This window comes from Hirundo rustica, chromosome 14, assembly GCF_015227805.2.
Source record: "Hirundo rustica isolate bHirRus1 chromosome 14, bHirRus1.pri.v3, whole genome shotgun sequence".
NCBI lineage: Eukaryota > Metazoa > Chordata > Aves > Passeriformes > Hirundinidae > Hirundo > Hirundo rustica.
In genome coordinates, this window is record NC_053463.1 from 18011648 (window position 1) to 18032388 (window position 20741).

Here is a 20741-nt window from a genome sequence, read left to right on the forward strand (position 1 = left end):
AAAAGGAACTTGTGAAGCTGCTGCTACATTTATCATTTTAATTGCCCCAACAGCAGGTAAAATTACAGCAGCTACAACAGAGCTGTGAGCTACACATGGAAAAACTCATCCCAGGTGACTCTGGCCCAGACCATGCTGAGGAGCCATGTGCAGGCAGCACAGCTGCCCCCACAGCCATGACCTGAAGAACTTGGATCCACACAGGCCGGGAGGACCGGGCCACCTCAAAGAGCAAGAACTGCCAGGGCAACACCAGGGGTTGTTTGAAAGAGAGCACGTGAGAGTTTTCTCCTTTCAACTATTTCATTTGTAATCACACAAGTTCTTTATTTAAAATAGATCCATCCTTTGTGCCTCAGTGGTCTGGCAAAACCCCTTAATCTTTAATATCAAAATAGTTACCTGGAGAATAATACCAATACTGGGTGAATCTCAGACTACTAGTCTTGAACAACACAGATGTAGTGCAGAATAGAGAAGAGGCAGCTCATACCTGTCTCTGAAAAAATAGAAATATAATTTAGCTGTATGCTGTTATGAATATATGTGTGTGTGTATATATGTGTGTGTGTCTATCTATCATTAAAAACTCCACACCCAGACCTGTTGCTCCACTGCTGAAGGCTCCTGTATGATCAGATTCCCAGTACAAATCCAGCCAGAGCAGCCAATGCCCACTGGAAAACCTTTAAGGCTGTTTATTTTTCTTACAGCATGCTCAGGGTGTGAAGGCTGGCACAGCACGTTCCCGAGAGCCTGACATTCTCAACACTTTATAAAGCAAGACAGGGCCAGGTAGGACCGTGCACTGCTCTGGGAGCTCCTGGGGTTGCTGCCTTCCACTCACCCTTGCAAATGCCTGAACGAAGGCTGTGTCCTACAGTGCCCTGGTGGCTTATTGGATTAGTGACCACCCTTCAGCAGCTCAAATCAAAGACTGAGCAGCTGACCTTTCACTTGCAGGGCAGAGAAGGTGCTCCTGGTGAAATGAGCTTCACACCCCCTGCTCCACTGGTCCATATCCCACAAGGAGCAGGCATTTCACAGAGCATGGAGCCCATTCAATGGGGCCAAGGACTTAAGAGCATGCTTGAGTGGGAAGCCTTCCCACCCCAGACACCCCTTTGGAATGTGAAAGAGAAGCCAGCAGGAACGGCCAGGACGTTGCTCCGCTGCATCTGGCACACCAAGATTTAAATTAAAATGAAAAACCTGGGCTGATGTTTTACTAAGACCAAGTTCAGCTCTACATCCCAGCCTTGCTTCCAGTGAGCAAATCCATGGTTTGCTCCTGTCATCTGCATCTCCAGCCTTGGGTTGTTCCTATAAGCAAACTTTTCCTAAAGGAAAATCCAGCTGAAAATGTTTTCTTGATTTGAAAGCCTTGGTAAAAGGAAAGACAAGTTTCAGACTGACCAGGGTGCATGTTCTGTCTTTATCCACTTTACACACAAAAAGACAACTTCATCCCAAGGTAAGGAACACTTCTGCCATATAGTCTGGACAGACAGGGAAGGAGGGGATGCTTTGCAGTTACTGCCATTTGACAGAAGAGCCATTTCAAAACAACCCTGAACTGTCCAGGACAGAACTTCAGCCTAAACTCCACCACATTCAGGCACAGTCTTGCAGAAGAAACATGGTAAAGAACAGTCAGGACTTGGATTCAGCTATCACAGCCTGGACTTCTTGGGAACAGAGGCAAGCACAGCATCCCTTCCAGCTCTTGACCACAGGGATGTCTCGAGGCTCCTTGCAGAGGGAGAACCCAGCATGCTACAGCCCTTATTCTGATCTGTATCATTACTTTATAAGAGAAAAGAAACCTAAGAGAGGCAGGCACTATTCAGCAGGCAGGCTTTCAGAGCTTACAAAGGTTTTACTCCACTGGAACACCCTTTGGATTTCAATGGGATTTGGGGACTGAAACCTCAGATTCCTCTAAAAGCTCCAGCATACTCATATAACAAATCCCAGTACTTTATCAGCAAAATAATGAGGCAAATGAAATCCCTGACAATGATAGACATCTCAAGCTAAAGGGCAGACCAGTTCAGTACCCTGCTCTCCTGGGTATCCAGCCCCTCTCCAGTGCCCAGGGCCCCTCAGCCAGAGCCTGCCCCCACCCTGTGTCCCCCAGCCCAGCCACCCTGCTCCAGTGTCTGGCACAGGGTGGACACATACGGGTTTTCCTTGATCCCAGTGCACAGGAGCACTGCAGCTCCCCTCTGAAAACACATGGCAGCTACTAGAACGCTTCTGAAGGGAGGCAGGAACAAGCCAACCTCTGCAGACAACCCTACACAAACCAGTGGGAAATTCCACTTTTCAGCCTTTGCACTGCATTAAATCCTAAGGCTTGGCTCCTTGGATTTATATTCCTCTATGGTTTCACTTTTCCCTAAAAAAAAAAAAAAAAACACACAAGCTGTTAAGCTTCAAAACTTAATATTTCCTTAACTTGGAGCTTTTCAGCTCAACAGCTCTTAAACATAAAGCTCTTGGACTGAAGTCTCCTGAATTAAGCTGTCTCCAGGAAGCGACCATCTCACGCCCTGTCTGTGGGATGACCAATCCCTCCCCACACCACCACCCTGTCCTCTGCCCCAGCTGATGGCTCAAGGCAGGATGTCACACCCACGTCCCTACAGCTGGCAGTGCCACTGCAGGGCCAGCTCAGGGCTGATGCAGGCACTGACTAGTGCCATCACCAACCTCTCAATGCCCTGTGTCACTGTCCTCAGTCATGGCACCAGTGAGTAAGTGACCATGAAGGAACTCAGGGTGGGCTGTGGTACAGGACAGTTTCTGAAAACACCGCTGGAAAAACCCGTGTTTCCACTAATCTTTCTGAAGAGGAACTGTAGTCACACTTTGCATCAGAGCAAGAATTCAAAAAATATCATATGGATGGACTTACACAGAAATATATTGGAAAATGGCATTTTTCTGGAAAATCAATGTCACAGATCAGTAGAGAGACAGTCCTGGAAGTCCCATTCTCCTGGGGCATGCCCAAGCATCTCCAACAAGCAGAGCTCCATGCACTCAGAGGCAGAGCAGCAGGGCTTTCATCAGCATTCTCCACCACAGCCACAATGAAGGCACCAGCCACAGCTGGGCTCTCAGGGACACTGCCAGGCAAAGCAGAAAGGGGATGGATTCATGCAGCAGCACCAGCTTTGCAGTGGTGCCCAAGCTTTTCCTAGAGACCAGGGAAAGGCTGTGCTGCCTCAACAGCAGTGGCTAGGGAAGATGGAGGAGCAACTGAAAAGGATCAGAAGACTGAAAAGTTTGAAGAGCAGTGAAGGCTAAAGCAAGGAGAAGGTTGTGGCAAGATGTGGAGTTGGAAAGAACTATTTACAACCATGAAGCTAGAGGGAACAAGTAGAAACATCTCTCCTAGTTCAAGACCCTAAAAATGAAGTCAAGATCCCCCAGTCTCCCTGTCCTGTGCTCTCTGGAGATCACAAGGACTGGCTGGGTTCTGCACTATAGTGGTCCCATGACATGTTATTGCCCTTAGCTACAGCCATTTAGTTAAAAATCTATTTTCCATGTACAAAATTGGTAGGAAAGACTTAAAAGTATGGGAAAAATATTTAAGGATCAGGGAAGAACGTCCTAAACACCAGAGGTAGCTTTATTATTAAATTAAAAGCTTTACTCATTAGCTGTAGCTGTGCACTGTTGTTGGTGCCCTCACACACATTTACACCCAGGGAACAGCTTTACACCACTCAAAGCAGTGCCCAGATAACATTCACTGCCTCAAAATAGCACAATAAGGGCTGCTAGGAGCCTTTCATCAAGAACATTCCTGGGAAAATAGCACAATTACAAGCTTTGGGACAAATACAAGGAGCAGTGGGAAAAGTTTCATGAACAGGCAGAGATAAAGGTGGCTGCAGTGGTGAAATGCCAAATACCTCAACAGCTACAATGCACCTTCAACTGTCCCTGCAATTATTACTCACTAGAAAAAAAAAAATCAATGTAAAACCTAAGGTTTAATTTGAAAACAGGCAAGAGAAACTGTTTTCTCTTAAACACAGTAAGTCAACAGAATTGGATGGGGCTCAGCAGATTTCAGGCCCCAGCAATTGGTTAAGACTGCAGGACCCTTCTAACAAAATTGCCTTCAATTAAAACAGACTGTTTCTAGTACCAGCATAAGCTAATCACTTGAGGTGAATCAGGTGCATTAACTCTGAGTGGCCTAGCTCTGTTCCCTCTCGTCATCTGCAGTTCAAGAAGGGTGGTGGCCATGCCCTTGTCCTGGACAAGGCTCTGGGCAGCAGCACACAGCGCTGGCACGGCCAGGTCAGTGTGGGTAGGCACTGTCAGAGGCACCTTCACTTTTCCCATTCTCACCTTTGACCCTTGGCCACCTTTTCCCCCTTCTACTCATCGCCCTTTATTGCTTGCTTTCTCTGCAGGCTCTTTTCCCATAGAGCCTCTTACAGCTTGGTCAGGGAGAGGTGACGGAAGTGGTGGAAGGAGAAGAAAGTTTTTGAAGAAAGGAGAAGAGCGGAAGTCATCTTCATGCAACTGGACACAGGCCATACAGGTGGCCCCCACAGCACACATCTTAATCAACATTTGATATATTTGATTGATTTACTTGGTCCCAATTAGGTTCTGCTTGTAAGACAATCCAAAGGCCAGCTGCTGAAGAGCTGATCCAACACCACAAAGAACTGTTTCCAAAAGTGTCCATGCAGGTAAACCAGCGAGCAGCCAGCAGGGTTTCCCTGTGCTACCTATAAACAGGAGGACAAGTCAGGCCCCTTCAGGCACACTGCCAAGTCGAGCATCACTTCTGCAACCCATCACACAAGCTCAGCTGTCCTTGTTCACATTGAGAACCAGGCTCAGACAAAGCAATCCTTAATAAATACCAGATCACAAAACCTCCAAACCTCACTCAACATAACCAATTGCACTTGCTGCTACTTGCCAGAAGCTACTGCCCACTAGCCAAGGGCAGGAATAAAGGTGCTGGTCTCCATCCAACACTGAGCTCCAAACCACCCCATTCTTTTGCAGCTTTTTCTGACATTTCTAAGTAGGATCCAGTCTTTAACGCCCATTTGGGAAAACAGTGAGGAGAATAAGGATCTAGGTGCTGGTTCCAGAGAGAGAGAAGGCAAAGTTGAGAGTCTGGCTGCTAGTCAGCAATGGCACACGCAAAAGAGACAGGACACGGTTTGGGGTATCTGGGTAGGAGCATAAACTTAGCCCCTGAGGGAGCGTCTGGGTGGCAAGGAGCCCAGAACCACCACCCATCCTGGCCCTGCTTTCCATTACCTCAGCCCACACACACTCCCAACCCTCCTGCCAGCCATGGTCGAGTTGCTTCTCTCCAAAGGCTGCAACAATTGCTGAGCACAGGCAAAATAAGAGCTTGTCCTCATCCCAGCCCCTGGACTCCAAAAAGCCATTCTGGCAGGTTTGCTGTATCACAGGAGCAAACTGAACCCCAGGACAGACCTAAGGGCGCCACAAGCACCCCTGGGAATAAGGCACAGGCCGAGAGCTCCTGACAGAATGGTGTCCTTCTGTTATCACCTCTTCTGCAGGGAGATGCCAAGAGTCACCAGGGACTTGGAGACAAAGTAGATCCTTATGGAGCAGCTCTATTAGCAGCCAACTCTGCATGGTCTCACACCCCCACTCAGCTGGGTGTTCTTCTTCCCTCTGTCCTGTGCAGGGAGACACCAGCTACCTGTTCACTGTAAGGAACAAAACTCACAGAAGGAAATGAAACATCAAAAAAGCCAGGACAGGTTCTGCAACAGGAAAGGCTGAAGTAGGGAAAATTCCCAATGCACAAAGGAAAGGTGAAGGCACTGCTACCTGGAGAGGCATTTCACCATCTTGTAAAGGAAGTCAAGTTGTTTTCCCATCACAGAGTGAGGAAATATCAATGCATTTGGCCGTGGAGCTCCAGCCTCTCAGATAAGCCATCCTCAAAGACCAGCTTCACACAGAGGCTTAGAACCCTCAACACAGCTATCAAAATACTCCAGCTTTGTTGCCATCATTACCATGGCAAGAACATGTTTCAACTCTGCAGAAAGTCAAGAGCAGTACTTCAACAACCCACATCTGGTATTTGTCTTTTCTCTTCAACAGGTATTTTCACATCTGAGTGCTTTTTTTAAAATCAACCTTTGAGGCTCTGTTCAAGGTGAAAGAACTAGCAGCTGCACATGAATATCCAACAGGATACAGCTGCATCCAGTCATCAGATGGTCAGTCCCAAAAGGAGCAAGGCTTTGGAGATATGACCAGCACAACAGCAGTTAGGGACAAGGCCCCAAGGTAGGGCAGTGATGATCCCTCACTATTTCATGAGCTGTCAGAAAACAGTGGGTGACCTAACCAGGGCCAAGGGAAGTTATTTTTATGCCATGAGGGTGCCTCAAATATGCCCCCTGAGATTCAACAGCAGCCTCACAACTTGACCTAGCTTACACCTCAGCACCAGTGCAGCAATGATCTCCATCAGAGCTGCCCATAGAGGCTTCACCTTCCCCCTGCAATGCTTGTGCAGAGTATGGCTGTACCCCATACCTGCTTTGGTCAGTCACCTACAGACACACCCTGGCTTTTCCTAAAACTTTAATGATCAGAATATTTTACTGGCTAGAAAGTCTCTTGCTGAAATTACTGTACAATTTTCACTTCTTTCAGCCAAAATTGAGGGCAATTTTGCTTAAACAAGCCTGTCTGTGCCATTAGCTCTATTTCACCAGGGAAATCTGCTCTCACTTGTGCATATGACATAATCTATTGACATAACCCCACCAAAACAGGCATTTCAAACCCTAATATTCTGCCATTTCACATGCTGCAATTATACTCAAGCTTAAACAAATCTTTGATATACGACTTGCACCATTTTGCTTTGCTACCATGCTCTTCACTTGGCTTTGTCTTCCCAAAAAGAACTATTTGCTTCTAGAGACTTGCACTGTTTTCCATTGCACCCAGCATCTCAACTATGGGAACAAAGGGTTTTATAACAGCAAAAGTAAAAAAATAAATTCAGTAGCAATTTTACTAATCAAATTGTACATCCAACCTAGACAAGTGGTTAAGAATGCTCAGTGGAACAGACTCCATGCCCAAGTAGCACACACGTCCTGCAAAGCCACCTGCTGCAGGGCCCAAGTGTCCTCCTAGTCCCTGAAGTGGGGAAAACCTCAACCTGCTTTACTCAGTGGGCTCCCTGCTGTGAGAACACAAGCCAGTTGTGTTAATTCTCAAACACAGCAATGATTAGCACAGAGTTTAATAGCTACCATACAATTGTTTGAATGTTTTCTGAGTATTCTTCCAGTCTGTCCCATTGCTGCAGTTACTGGACACAAGACAGAACAGTCACGCATTGGAAATGACAGAGCATTTGAGACAGGAACCTTGAGGAGTCTCATCCTCAAGGCTTGTCATCCACGCTTCCCTTCACCTAAAAGCCCTTACAACTTTTGAGGGTTTTATTCACGTAACAAGAATGGCCCAAAATTTAACTCTGGCTCTTAGCATCATGTGTAGGCCAGAGGACCTGAGAGGACTTCCTGCTTATCTAAGCTTTTGGATTTGATGGAGATTAATTTCAGTATTCCCAGGAATTTACCCACAGGCTCTGAACTTAGGGAGCTCTCTAGGCACACCCTACAGCGTTCAAGCTAATTCTTCTCTCCACAAAACCCTCACAGGAGTCATTATCTGAGGGAACTCTAGACTCTGCAGCTCCTCAGACAAACAGCACAGCCAGCAAATCCCAAATCAAAAGTATTGCATTTTACAAGTGGAGTTTCAGGCCCACTAAACCCAGTAATTAGAGAGAAACCATAAACCAAAGTGCAATGAAGCAGGTCAGAAACTGATATGCAGGAAGGGCTGTTTTAGGCAATTATATAATTAGTGGTCACTTTCAGACAATGAAACCCCGCATGCCACTCCAGTCTTCTCACCAATAATCCGCCCAGTAGCTCCAAAGCTCATGGAACTGGAGTTGTTTTTGAAGCTGACAACACACAAGGGTAGTTTATGTGTAATTGGTTAAGAGAAGTAGCTAAAATATTTAAAGGTAGCTCCTCAGAGAACTTTAAAGCCCCATTATCTCTGAGTTCAGTACGCAGACTCCCTCCATCCATAAAAAAAGAAACAATAGTACTTAATTAAAATACTAAATTTTATTTTTTTCCACATACATTTAGTTTCCCCACCGTTTCCATTTGTCTGACCACCACCATGCCTTATCAAAACATTCCATACATTTTTAAAATGAAGCTGAGGGTGGAGTCCCATCTTTAAAAACTAAACAGGCATTTTGGACAACACATTCTTGGCAAGGTAATCTGGATGACATTTATCAGACACAGGAGGGAAAGCTCTTTCAGCATTTGTAAAAAGAACAGCCAAATAATGGTTACAGAAATAAGACTGCAGATTTTAACGAACTGTTTAAACTGTTTTCTTTTCTTACAGACTCTGTCTCCACTGCCAGAGAGCTTGAATGACCTGGAAGCATACACAGAAAGTTAGAAATTGAAATCAAATTTAAATTTTTTTTAGTTTACTATCTCAGATTATTCCTTAAAATACAGACATTAAATTATAACAAAAATACATTCCTTTCAGAGAAAATCAAGTTGAGAACATGACACTGGGTCCTTCTGCTACGAGGCTTTTATTCACACTAGGTCACATTAGTAAGACTTCAGTCAAGGTGAGTGAGAGGATGGGTGTGGACCAGTGAGGCAAGTATTGGCTGAACCCTGCCTAATGCCACAGAAGCTGAGGCTGACTGCTTTTCAGCATTCCTTCAGGAACATGTAAATTTGTCCATCAGACAAGTTTACTCTGAACCACTGAGGGAAGCAGGAAAGCATATGCAATTCTGTCACTGCAAAAAAATCAACTTGAAGGAATTTTGATCGGGAAATCTAAGACATTTTCAGCTTAGTCTGTGTTAAGTAATAACTAATTCAGAAACTTCTTTCCTGATACCACCTTTTGGCTTGTGCTCTTTTAAGAGCTCAGTTGATTCTGGGAGGGAATGCAGCAAGAATGCCATTATTTCCACCAGAAAACAGCTCCCCCTCCCAGACACCCTCCCCAACAAAGGGCTGAACACCAGACTGGCCTAGGTGGCCAAACTCAGCAGCAAGGGAAACCACAGCTCATTTCCTTAGCCGATACGGTGCCAAAAGGAAAATTCTGTGGGTTTAGTAAGCAAGAGATAATTTACCAACAATATAAAGGCTGGAAAAATGTAATAAAGTATTAGCCTTCCCATCTTAGCCAACTAAACCCTTAAAACCATTCCCATATATTTAATCTGAAGTATTGTTTGTGGTTTGTAACCCTTTGAAACAGTCCAAAGCTTGCAAAGATTAAAAAGTGGGAAAGAGTCCCTAAGTCAGGCTATAAATGTTTCTGGACTTTATCAAGCTCTGATGAATTCAGTTACCTTCTGGTCCTCCGTCCTGAAGCAATTCTTAACGTAGTTGGCAAATTTGGGCTCCAGTTTAGGAAGGGTAGTACCCTATTTGGGAAAAAAGCAAGTTTTAGGGTCTTTAGGTTATTTAATGCTTTCAATAAATAACCTTTGAAGTCGAAACCCGTTGCAACACATGTGGAATTTGAACTCACCTTGCCTTCCCACACTAATCGGCTTTAAACCATTTTAGAAAGTTTGTTTTGCTACCATGGCCAGATATTTCTCACAGAAGTGGCTACAAGAGTCTTTGCTGATGCTGAGGAGCACAACAGCAAAATCACCTTGTTTGTAGTCAACATCCCCGTGCTACTCAAGTAAACTAGAACTAATTCCATATTTATGGATTTTTACTGCAGCACACAACCTGAGACCACCCTTCACAGGTAGGTTTTTAACTTCAGCTCTCTAAAACAAAACATGAACTGACCTTCTACCTATCCTTTAAAACTAATGCACTACTTATTAATACACTACTTCCATTAATTTCAAGAACTGTTCTAGAAACATTTCTTTGTAACTCCTGGAATTATCTTTGCACATGCCCAAATGTACAAGGCAGAATCTGTTAATAATTCATAGATATAGGTTTATCAACTTGTCTCCTGGTATCTCCAAGGAAAATAATACAGCACGCTCTTTTAGGAGACATCAATTTCCTTTCACAGGCCTCAAGAGAAATACTTTATTTTTCAGGTGAATCAGTTGAAACATCCCACACCAATTAGGACAGCACACTTAGCTGCTACTTAACACATTGCACAAGACAGCAAATTTCTGTTCAAACAAAACAGCAACACGAGGAATATTTCAAACTGCAACCAAAAAGCCTGGATTTTCCCACTGCTTTACCTCATGCTTTTAGCTTCCTAACACCTCCTTAATACAAGAGTTCTGCTCTGAATCAAGTGAGGGATTTTTTAAAAGCTGTTACTTAGCTGGCTGTCAGCTGGAGTCCTGTGTACACAGAATGCAGACACCCCTGCCCTTACTAAGGGATGCTCCAGCACCACCATGATAAAACATTACATTAAGCTCACTACTACAGCGCTTAAACAGCATTTCCTAGTAAAACATTCTTCAGCACCCCATGTACAGCCACAGCCAGGCCCTCACTCCATTCTGCTCTGAGCACAGGGGTACTCAGAACACAGCCCTTGCACCATGCACTTCAACCCTGCTACACCCAACCAGCCTACAACTGGATTTATTATGTTATACTTAAATAGCAGCTAAGAATATTACTGATGTGTGACCACCAAGTGCTGATGAAAACTTAACCAGAGCAACTGCCAACACCTTCAAAGGGTAAAGCATCCACTGAATGGAGACAACCCCAGATCCCTCCAGAAAGCAAATGCTTCCAGGTCTGTAGCAGTGCATCAACTCATATCACAGGCACCTATCTCCCTCTTCTGGAAGTTACTGAGCCTTACAAGCACTGGGATACTGCTTCAAGACCAAGGCATTCCAAGCATGTGTGGAACTTACTCGTTTAGTAACCCAAAGTGTATTATGCACTATTTAAGTCATCTTTACAATAAATATTACCTAAGCGGTTTTGGGTTTTTTGTTTTAGGTTTGGTGGGTTTTATTTTTTTTAATTTGAACAGAGACAGTTCACCAAAAAATACCAAACTGCTAATCAGCACTACTGGAGAAATACATGAAGTGGTTTGGTTTCTCACCAGTACAGTGGCTTATTTTTTTCAAATGTGTTTTCATTTCTCTGAGCTTCACATCAACACACACTGATAGTAACAGCACAACAATCAACATCATAAGCATTTCTTAAAACATCCAATTCTTCTCATCGGCAGAAGTGTAAAAGTAAGGCTGAGAAACCTCATTTCCAAAAACTCACCTTATCTACAGATGCTTGCATTTTTGCCTTTATCTCCTCTAAGGACAGAGGGACTTTTGGTGTTTTTGGAGTTAGAGTTTTATCCTTCTTGGAATCTGGAGTCTGAAAATTATTAACTTCATTAGTAACTTGCACATAAAGCTACAGAGAAGATAAATTTTATAAAACTATCTATCATACTGATAGTCCATATAGTTTTCAGAAAGTCACAAGACCTAAACTTATGCTTCCCACACATTCCTTAGAAAAATGAAAACAAACTATTTTCAAGTCTGGACTTATTATAGTTAGCATTCTTTTAATAGAAATGAAACCAAAAAATAGCCAAAATATTTACTGATTCAGAGTTTACTCCACATCAGCAACCAAATTAGGTCATGCTTTAAAAGGTACACCTGCAGTGCTTCTCAGAGGCTGTGCTGCCATGCACCTCACGCTTATTTCTGTATGAACCTTCCAGGCATCATGTCTGAGTATGTGCAGCAAGGAAGCAGGGCACAATTACACAGCATCAACAAGGAAACTGCCAGTCCTGCAGTGGGTCAGTCAGGAGAGCTCCCTGGCAGCAGCAGCCTCCAGTGCTCTCCAGTGGAAACGCACCTTGCAGTCACCCTCTTGTACGAGGTGCTGCACAAAAACAATAGATTTCATCCTTCAAACTAAAGAATTACCGATATTCCAAAGGAACAGTAAGTCTGATCTTGACTGCTGTAGATACATATTGATCGTAGATACATATTGATCATTGAAGAGCTTCACAGAGAGCATGAAGCTGTGAACAGTACCATCAACATGCTTCATATTAAGATTTAAAAACCGAATTTGAATGTTAGTATGCTGTCTGAAGTTACCATTGGGCAAGAAAACTAGCTTCCCCGCTAAAATAAGCCATTGTTTTACTCAATTATTTTCACTCACTTTTGATTTAGATGCTGGTGTGGATGGCTTGGAGTCTTTTCCATTTTGTTTTGCCTTCTGCATATTTTTTCCTGCAACCTCACGAACAGGCTGAAAAGCAAGAACACAAGTTTATTTGTCAAACGAACTGCAAGTAAACTCAAGATAGCATGTTACAGGAGCCCAAAGGAAACCTCTTGGCGCAGCACAGTCACACACTGAAGAACAAGTTCTGTTATGATACCATACAACTATGTGGGACTCCCACTGTTTTTTTCTTAAATAGATCACCTTTCCTTATATATCAACACACAGCCTTTGGGGGCAGATACAGTTTGAAGATTAATTCCTGGTGACACTGCAGCTCCATGACTTCATTCAGTGCTATCTTTTCATTGTAACGCAATCATTATCTCATTTGGCATTTCATCCAGAAATACTGTCTGGAATGTGCATGATACCACGCACATATCTAAGACATGAAGTCTAAAATTCCCATATAAATCAAGGGACCATTTTGTTCAGTCACCCTAGATCATATGAGATAGCAGAAATCTGCAGTTCAGACTGTCTTTACCAGGCCATTGTGCACTAACACCTATGGAAATTCAGTAGGGACAGAGCAGCACATGCTGAAGTAAAACATTAAACATCTGTTTTTAAACAGTAGGTGTGAACATAGAAATTCAAGCTGAAGTACTCAAGCGTGAGAAGAAAAAGCCTCCCTGCTCCCTGTGCAGCTGCCCTGCTGTGCATTTACTGCACCACCAGATGGCCCTCGAGGGCCGATGGACCAGCACCTGCAGGCGCAGTCACTGCTCACTGCATCCACACTGTACTGAACTGCAGGGAACCCTTCCCCAGGCTCACAGATTTACAGCCTTCTGCAGCTGAAATCGCTGCAAGGCCCTTTCCACTGCATGCAGGACTGGGTGCTAAGCACAACCCCCTTTGAGCAGAATTCCATTTGCTGCCCAGGTCCACACCAGTCTGACAGCTGCACCCCTGTGCGGCTAAGACCCAGTCACCCCTTTGCAGCCAAGGAAATAAAACATGGATTGAATGGATGCACATTCACACTGAAGTGTTCACACACCCTACTACAATTCCTCTACACAGACTGAGCTAAACCTAAGCCATCCCCCCCTCACACATTCTAGAGAAGCTGTGCTAACTCATTCAAGAGACTACCTGCCTGATTACTGTCATATCACAGTATTAGCCACTTACTTTCTTTACTGGTGCTTTAACTTCTTCCTCATCATCCTCCAAGTCATCCTCATCACTACAATTAGAAAGGAAGTCACTCACCATAACTCAAAATTCATGTTAGGAATTGATCTTCCCCTCCCTCCCTCCCAATAAAATGTTTTATTCATGAAGGAAGCAAGCAATCTTTCCAAGTTTACTTTATACCTTAACACATGACAAAGTGCTACAGCAAGTACTAGCTTTAAAGCAGTTAAATGCATTCCCTCCTCTTCAAAACTGAAGTGAAATATCCTAGGGACTTCCACTACTACTATTAGAAGTTAACGAGTAGCAGGAAGCCCAGTTTGACATATCTGACAAATGTTAATTTAGATAGCATTGTAGAGATAAATAAGGCAAGGATGCCTCTTCCCTAGCCAAGATAGAGAAGCTTTTTCACTTAGCACCCAGTTACATCACACAGTTTATGTTCTGAAAGTTAGCCCTGTATTTTAAAGTACATTATCAAAACAAGAATACATACTCATCTTCGTCATCGTCGTCTTCATCATCATCCTCATCATCTTCCACTAATTTTGGTTTTTTCTTTAAAAAATGAAGTCAGTTAAGTGTTGATGCCACTTTGGCAATAAAGAGCAACTGCCATCTACAGCAACTGTGGTTAAGTACAAGGCTACTTTTAATCAATTTCACTAAACCCAGGAGTTTACAGCTGCTAAGTCCAACGCTATTGGCAAGGTGACTGCATATGCTCTGGCCATATGAACCTTTCCCCTGTAGCACAGCACTTTAATGAGCACTTCAACTCTTGCAGTACACTGATATTTATACTAGAATCTGCAGCTACTGCAGGGGACAGAATTTCTACAAAAGTAGCCATTATATCTACCCCTCCAGCAAAACTTTGGGGACCTTCTGTATATTACAGTAAAACATAGTGCCTTCCCACTTATACTAGCAAGGCATCTAACTGCTTCCACCTAGAGGCAGCACTAATACTGAGCTAAAAGAAAATGATGTGAACAGAGTGACTGCAAGTCCATTTACCTGTGGTGTTTTAGCTCCTCCTCCACTTGCTGGTCTCTTTGTTGAAGCATTAACAATTTTTGTATCATCTTCCTCTTCATCTGATTCTGGTTCTTCTTCTAATGCTGATAAAGCAAAAGCAAACTGTAAAAACCTCACCTCATTTAACAATATAAAGCAAGACTGCTTGTAAGAAAGAGCAATCACCCACAACTAAGTAGGTTTGGTCTGACAGAGGTGCTGAACTGACAGCAGGAAGCTTCCCACTAGTGACCTAACCACTGACTAGGAGGTTTTCCAGCTGACTGAAGCACATACTGCTGCAGGGAAATCCAAACCACGTGAACAACCACTCCACACGCTGCTTGGAACACTCCTCACACACAATGGACCATAGAAAGTCAAAAATAAAGTCTTCTCCATTCCTAAGGAGACACATTTGAAAACTTGTAGAGAGAAAGATCAAAGACAATTCTCCAAAGGAAAAGGCTAGTCCTGGGTTAGTTTAGTTAAAAATCAGAACTACTTCATGGGCAGTCTTCTAACACTCAGTTGATAAGCAGAAAGCTTACAGTGGGACACCAACACCCACTTCTGCAGGGAGAATTTAGAACTGAAATTGCAAGGCTAATAAATGCCCCTTATCCATACAAACCAAATGGCAAACAAAGGCAGGCAGGCACTCCTTCCAGCTTTTGCCCAACAGTCACTTCACGCCTTGAAGATTCAGGGAGTCAGTACCAGCAAAAGCACTGCCTGAGGCACCAGCTGCACATCCCTTAACTTCTGGTGCTGCCAGGTGCCAGGACATAGCAGTGACCACACATACGTACCTACGAGGTGCTGACCGCTGATGTAAACAGGCCCCGAACCACATTTCAACCTTAACACCACTGGTGGTGTGATCTCAAAGCCACCCAGTGAAACCTGTGGGTCAAAGCATTGGTATTCAGCTGAATATTCCAGGCAAAGTGTACTCAACAGGCACTCCACCTAAGTGGAAACAACATCAGCAGCTGGAAACTCCATGGGCTAACACAGTTACTCCAAGTTCCCATTTGACAGAGTATTCTGCAAGTGTTGAAGAGTCAACTCAGGGTCAATAATGCAGGGGTTATATATAGGAGTTTACTACACTTATTGCTTATCCCAGTTAAAGCACACAAAGGCCAGACCAATGCACATTTGTTTCTACCCCACCTGGCAGCAATGTCCATTTGAACATTATCCATCACACCTGCCCCAGCATTGTGCAGCTTATTATCAGCAGTTGACTCAAATTACATTCCAGATAGAAGAAATGACAACAGGGTGCCCCTAAATCAACAGAGTAGCAATCATCTTCAGACTTGCCAAAGAGCTTGGGACCTGTAGAAAAAAACTAATTGCTCTTATCCCAGGTTTTAACAAAGCAACAACAACCTAAAGATGCATCCGCTTGCATGTGCCTAGACTCATATATAAACACCACGCATAATTACTATAACTTAAAAAATGCATAATTGAACTAGTCAATTATCTCCAGATGACTCAATTAACTCCACTATGCATGAAAAAGATGTCTGTATTTACTATCAGTCGCTTCTCTGAACACACTTCAGTTTCACTAAAATTCAGCTGACCTAAGGCATTTCTAATTTTTTTCTCACTAGAGACCAAATTTACAGTGTATTTTCCCAAGTTTTTGCACTTACTGTAGGCTGCACTGACATTTTCAGAGATGCCAGTACTACTTTAGTAGGGTTGCCTTCATAGTCCAGTGCTTCTGCTTCTACAATGTGTAATTCATCTTTGGCTCCAGCTCCTAAAGTAACCTGTGAAGTCAAGAACAGGGCAGTCTGAGCAACTTCCCAAATATTTTAAAATCTTCTAAATTCCATTCACTGTTCTGCATTAATACTGAAATTTGCACTTTTGACTAGGAATGATTCTATGAGACTCCATTCCATGCAGATACCCCTTCTCCACAACACTGAAACTTCCAAGGTGCGCCTCCAGGCATGTTTTGATGACAGTGAAATCAGGTCACTTGCTGCTGGATCACTGCACTGTAAAGCAGCAGTGAAAAGTTCAGTCAGCTCTAATGCTGGTCCAAGGAAAGGAGTACAAACACATCATCTCCTCTACAGAATCAAAGCCTATAGCCTTCCTGCCACATTTCATCTTCAAATTGCTTCCCTTTACCACACTGTGCACCTTTTGCTTACTTGACAGTCACTGAGGACAAGTCTAACAGCAACTTAGTTGAATACTGTAATTTATGCACATGCCTTTTGGTGTCATTTACCATGGACTGAGAACTGCTGTCCCAAGGCATTTCTAAACCAAAATGCCTGGATCCTTTACTCTGAGTAAGAATCTGGCACTTTCTGAAAAGTGAAAACTCATAGCTGCAAAGAGACAAGCGAGTGCCAGACAGTGGTCAGGCCTGAAATTCCAGTTCACTGAACCTTGGGTCATTTAGACAGGACTACATGCAGAAGATGTGAAAACCAAGAAACCCCTGTACTACAACTACTCCCAATAGCAGTGCACAAGGCTGTGTTTCCTTTCCTAAAGCCCATACAAAGAAAACTTTCCAACCCCCACAGGAGATGTGGGTTTGAACACCTCGGGCAGAGGCACACAGGTTTCTCATCTCCAGGAGCTGAGCTTTAAGGAGGCTGCAATGGTCCAGACTTAAGACTGAAGGCTGGGAAATAGAATACTGAATTCACAATTTCTCGCAAATCTTGTTATTAGCAATTAAAAGGGGAAATTGCAGCTCTGATCTTATCTCTCTAATGTTTCGTCAACAACATTGAATTGCTCAGCTAGTGGGACAAAAATTTTAGAGTGTGCCTTGTCATTTGCCCCAATTCAATACTACAGCACTTCCCATTTTGTGTTTGGCAAGCATCCATGCACATGCTTTAATTTCTACACTGAAGGAACGCACACTGAATAGACAATGAAGCAGTGACCATCCCTGTTCTTAGCTGTCATTAATAAGACATTTACAGAAACTCCTGGCACTCTTACCTCTTGCATCCACCCTTCTTTCTTTTCCCCTCTTTTCTCCCCATCTTGCTTTACCTCATGCCCAACTCCACCACCACACCTTCATTTTAACAGGCACTGTCTCTACTCATCTGGGCTTTTATCAGGAGCACAGACCAGCCCCCTGATATTTGCTGCCTTTACACCTTATCTTAAAGTCCTTCCGTTACTCAACAAGGTGCTTTTTGTTTGCAACCATGTCTCAGACCTTCCGAGTCTTCAAATCTCTTGAACATTTCCTAGTTTGTCCCTTGGTATCTTAATCCCATTTCTCCTGTGCATCATCCTTTTTTATTCTATGAGATGAGGTTAATGACATAAGACTTCATTCCCCCCACAAGCCTAACAACGAAGTAGATGTGTGGCACTAATTTTAGCTGCATAACAAACATTCATATGGACTTGCCCTATACATTACTGTTATATCTTCCCATCAAAAGGAATTGTAATTTAGAAGAAATTACTCATTGTCAAATCCAGGCTATACTTCTCATAATATACAAGGATGGAAAATACATGACTCGCATAACTAACAAAGAAGTAAGTTTTAAGTAACACCATTAAGTGTTTAGTGATCATTATTATGCGAGTGACCTCCAGGAAGCAATTCTGCCCTAGGAATTAGTCCACAATTTTAAGACTCTTTTGCTTCTAGGCATCAAAGCATCTCCTTGCATTTAAATAAACATAGCACTAAGCAACAAAGATGCTACACCTCTTTAATCTCCTGTGTGTTAAGATGGGACTTATCATTGTTCTGCTACGCAAAACACCTGGTTAGTGCAGAATAAAAGCACTGAAACTTTGTATCTGACTTATGTGGGACCAGAAAGCTCCAAGGACATACCCAAGAACTCTACAGGAGCCTGTTAGATGAATTATCTGAATTAAGAGATGGGGCTTTCCAGTTACATCCTTGGAGAGGGCAAACCAAGGACAATAAATCAAAACAAACCTTCTGCCCTCTTATTTGGATTTACTTATTATCTGCTTCTGGGAAAGAAAAAGAACTGGAGTTATGTTTGGGAAGACAGTGAAATGGTTTTCAAAATAAAGTTCCCCGTAGTCTACAAGAGTGTGCCTATGTATGAGTCTTACAAACCTATCCTTCCCCCTCTTCTCCTGTAGCATCTGCACTATTTGCATTAGGGATGCCTGGGTGTATAATGTAGCATTCAACTCCATTTATCATATATTTATCAACCTAAGTTATTTCTGATTTTTTCCAGCTTTGCATTTGCTTGGTGTAAACAATGAAACATCAATGCAGAAACTTTTTCAATACAGAAAATATCTGAAATTACAGAATATGCTCTACTGCCAATATGAAATGGCTATTTATAACAGATTTACCTAACAATTATTACTAGAATTATGATTGGAGAAATGAATGACACGTTAAAAAAAATCACATCTCACAGCACATCGCATTTAAAATGGAAACTGTAAAAACCAAACAGTACTTGCCGTTCTCAGAGACAACTGATGTTCATTTTCTTCATCATCTACTTTAAACTGAAACTCCTTATCCGCTTTAAGCTCGCAGCCTGTAAGAAGACAATTTAATTATAAGCCTACAAATATCTGCTAACCAGCTATTTCGCAGCTTGCTGCTCTGAGGCCTTGTACTTGCAGAGAACTAGCGACGCTCCGGGCACGCACGGAGCGAACACGTGGGGTGAGGAAAACCCCAGGGGAGCGCGCGGCCTGTTCTAGCCCAGCAGCTTAAGACCACCTCCGCCCAGCGCCCCCCGCGGTGCCCCGGGTGATGCCACCTCCGTACGGCCCGCCGTGGGCGGCCGGGCCTGCCCCGGGGCGACGGGGAGCAAGGCGTGCGCGGCCGCGCGGCACTCCACGTGCTCCGCCTCCGGCCGCGCCGCCACGTGCTCCGCGGGCGCTCCCGGCGCGCCGCGTCCTTAGGAACGGCCGAGCCGCCGGGAACAAAGCGCGGAACAAAGCGGGACGGGCCCCACCACGTGCGGGCCGCGCGCCGCGTGGGGTGCGCGCGGGAGCGGCCGCTGCGCGCTCCCGGCCCCGACAGAGCCCCCAGCCCTTCCCCCGCGCGGGGGGGCGGCGCGACGCCGGCACAGGCCGCGGTCCCGCACGGCGCTCGGCCCCGGGGCCTTCGGGGGCGACGGGGCCCGCGGGCCCCGGAAGAGCGCGGACGCGGGCGCGACGAGCGTTACCGAAGAGAAAAGTCTGAGGGCGCAGGGGGCCCATGCTCTCTATGTCCATGGTGCTGTCCTCCATCGCGGGGCTCGGGCGCGACTGACCGAAGCTGCTGCGCGGCGGGCGGACGCGCTCTAAAGGAAGTCCCGTGCCCGCCCATTCGCTGATATAGCGCCGCGTTCTCGCGAGAGCCGTGCTCCGGGCCCGCCCCTCGGCCCCGCGTACGGCCCCTGCGCACGCGTGAACGCCAACGGTGGTCGCGCGCGGGGCCGGGCGGGCCGCCAGGGGGCGTCGCGGGGGCGGGGCCGGGGCCGAGGCCTGGGCTCGCAGTGGTCCGGGGCCGCCGCCATGGAGCCGGGGCTGCCCCGAGGCCGGGGCTCGCATGGGTACGGGACCGCCGCCATGGAGCCGGGGCTGCCCCGGGGCCACGGAGTTCGTAGCGTTCCGCCCCAGAGCCGCACCACACCTGGGGCATAGCGTGGCTGGCAAGCGCAGTCTTCCTCTGCATGGCCGCGCCACACGTGGAGACGGGGCTGGGCGGCGCCGCCCTGGGCCTGGCACAGGGCCTTGCAACCGCGCCTGTCCCAGCGGCTCCGCTCGCCGGAGAGCCCTGTGCTCTCCTCAGCCTGTGCCGGCAGCTGGTTGCTGCTGTCTTGACTAAAATAATAAATGAATGAAAGCAGCTCCTTTCCTGTGCGTTACGTGTTAGGATGAGCTCCCATGTCGAGCTACTGCTCCCTGTGCCTCTGGCTTTGAAGGCCAGGGACAACAACACTGCGAGAACCTTTTTTTAAGCTGGTGTGTGATGAGAGCAAACTACTTTTTAATGTGAATTAGCACACGGGGAAGTCTGTCACAACAAAGTTAAAAGTCAAGGTTTAATAACAGGGTTATTTTATCCCTAGAGCTACTGAAACATGACTTTAAAGAGTTAAGATTTTAGCTAAGGGTTAGAAGCAATTTATATTGATCAAGATGTAAGTTAGATTAGTAAATGGTAGGCTAGTGATTATTAGATGCCCA

At 45.0% G+C, this 20741-nt stretch overlaps 1 protein-coding gene across 1 annotated transcript; it reads right to left on the reverse strand.

Annotated features, from left to right (window-relative positions):
• Positions 1 to 8182: 8182 nt before the first annotated feature.
• On the reverse strand, positions 8183 to 19882 carry NPM1 (nucleophosmin 1). The gene is made up of 11 exons (XM_040078470.2): positions 19736 to 19882; positions 19017 to 19096; positions 16205 to 16324; positions 15344 to 15437; positions 14532 to 14635; positions 14008 to 14069; positions 13503 to 13557; positions 12294 to 12383; positions 11376 to 11477; positions 9485 to 9559; positions 8183 to 8532 (listed from the first exon to the last, which is right to left on the reverse strand). The coding sequence occupies exons 1-11, from the start codon at positions 19797 to 19799 to the stop codon at positions 8494 to 8496; spliced, it is 885 nt and encodes a 294-aa protein (XP_039934404.1). The 5' UTR covers positions 19800 to 19882; the 3' UTR covers positions 8183 to 8493.
• Positions 19883 to 20741: the final 859 nt, after the last annotated feature.

Coding starts and splice junctions, on each gene's coding strand:
- NPM1 (XM_040078470.2), bottom strand. CDS start 19,799: ATGGAGGACAGCACCATGGACATAGAGAGCATGGGCCCCCTGCGCCCT. Junction 13,558..14,007: donor GACGACGATGACGAAGATGA/GTATGTATTCTT, acceptor TTCTAATTGTAG/TGATGAGGATGACTTGGAGG. Junction 9,560..11,375: donor TGCAAGCATCTGTAGATAAG/GTGAGTTTTTGG, acceptor TTTCCCAAATAG/GGTACTACCCTTCCTAAACT.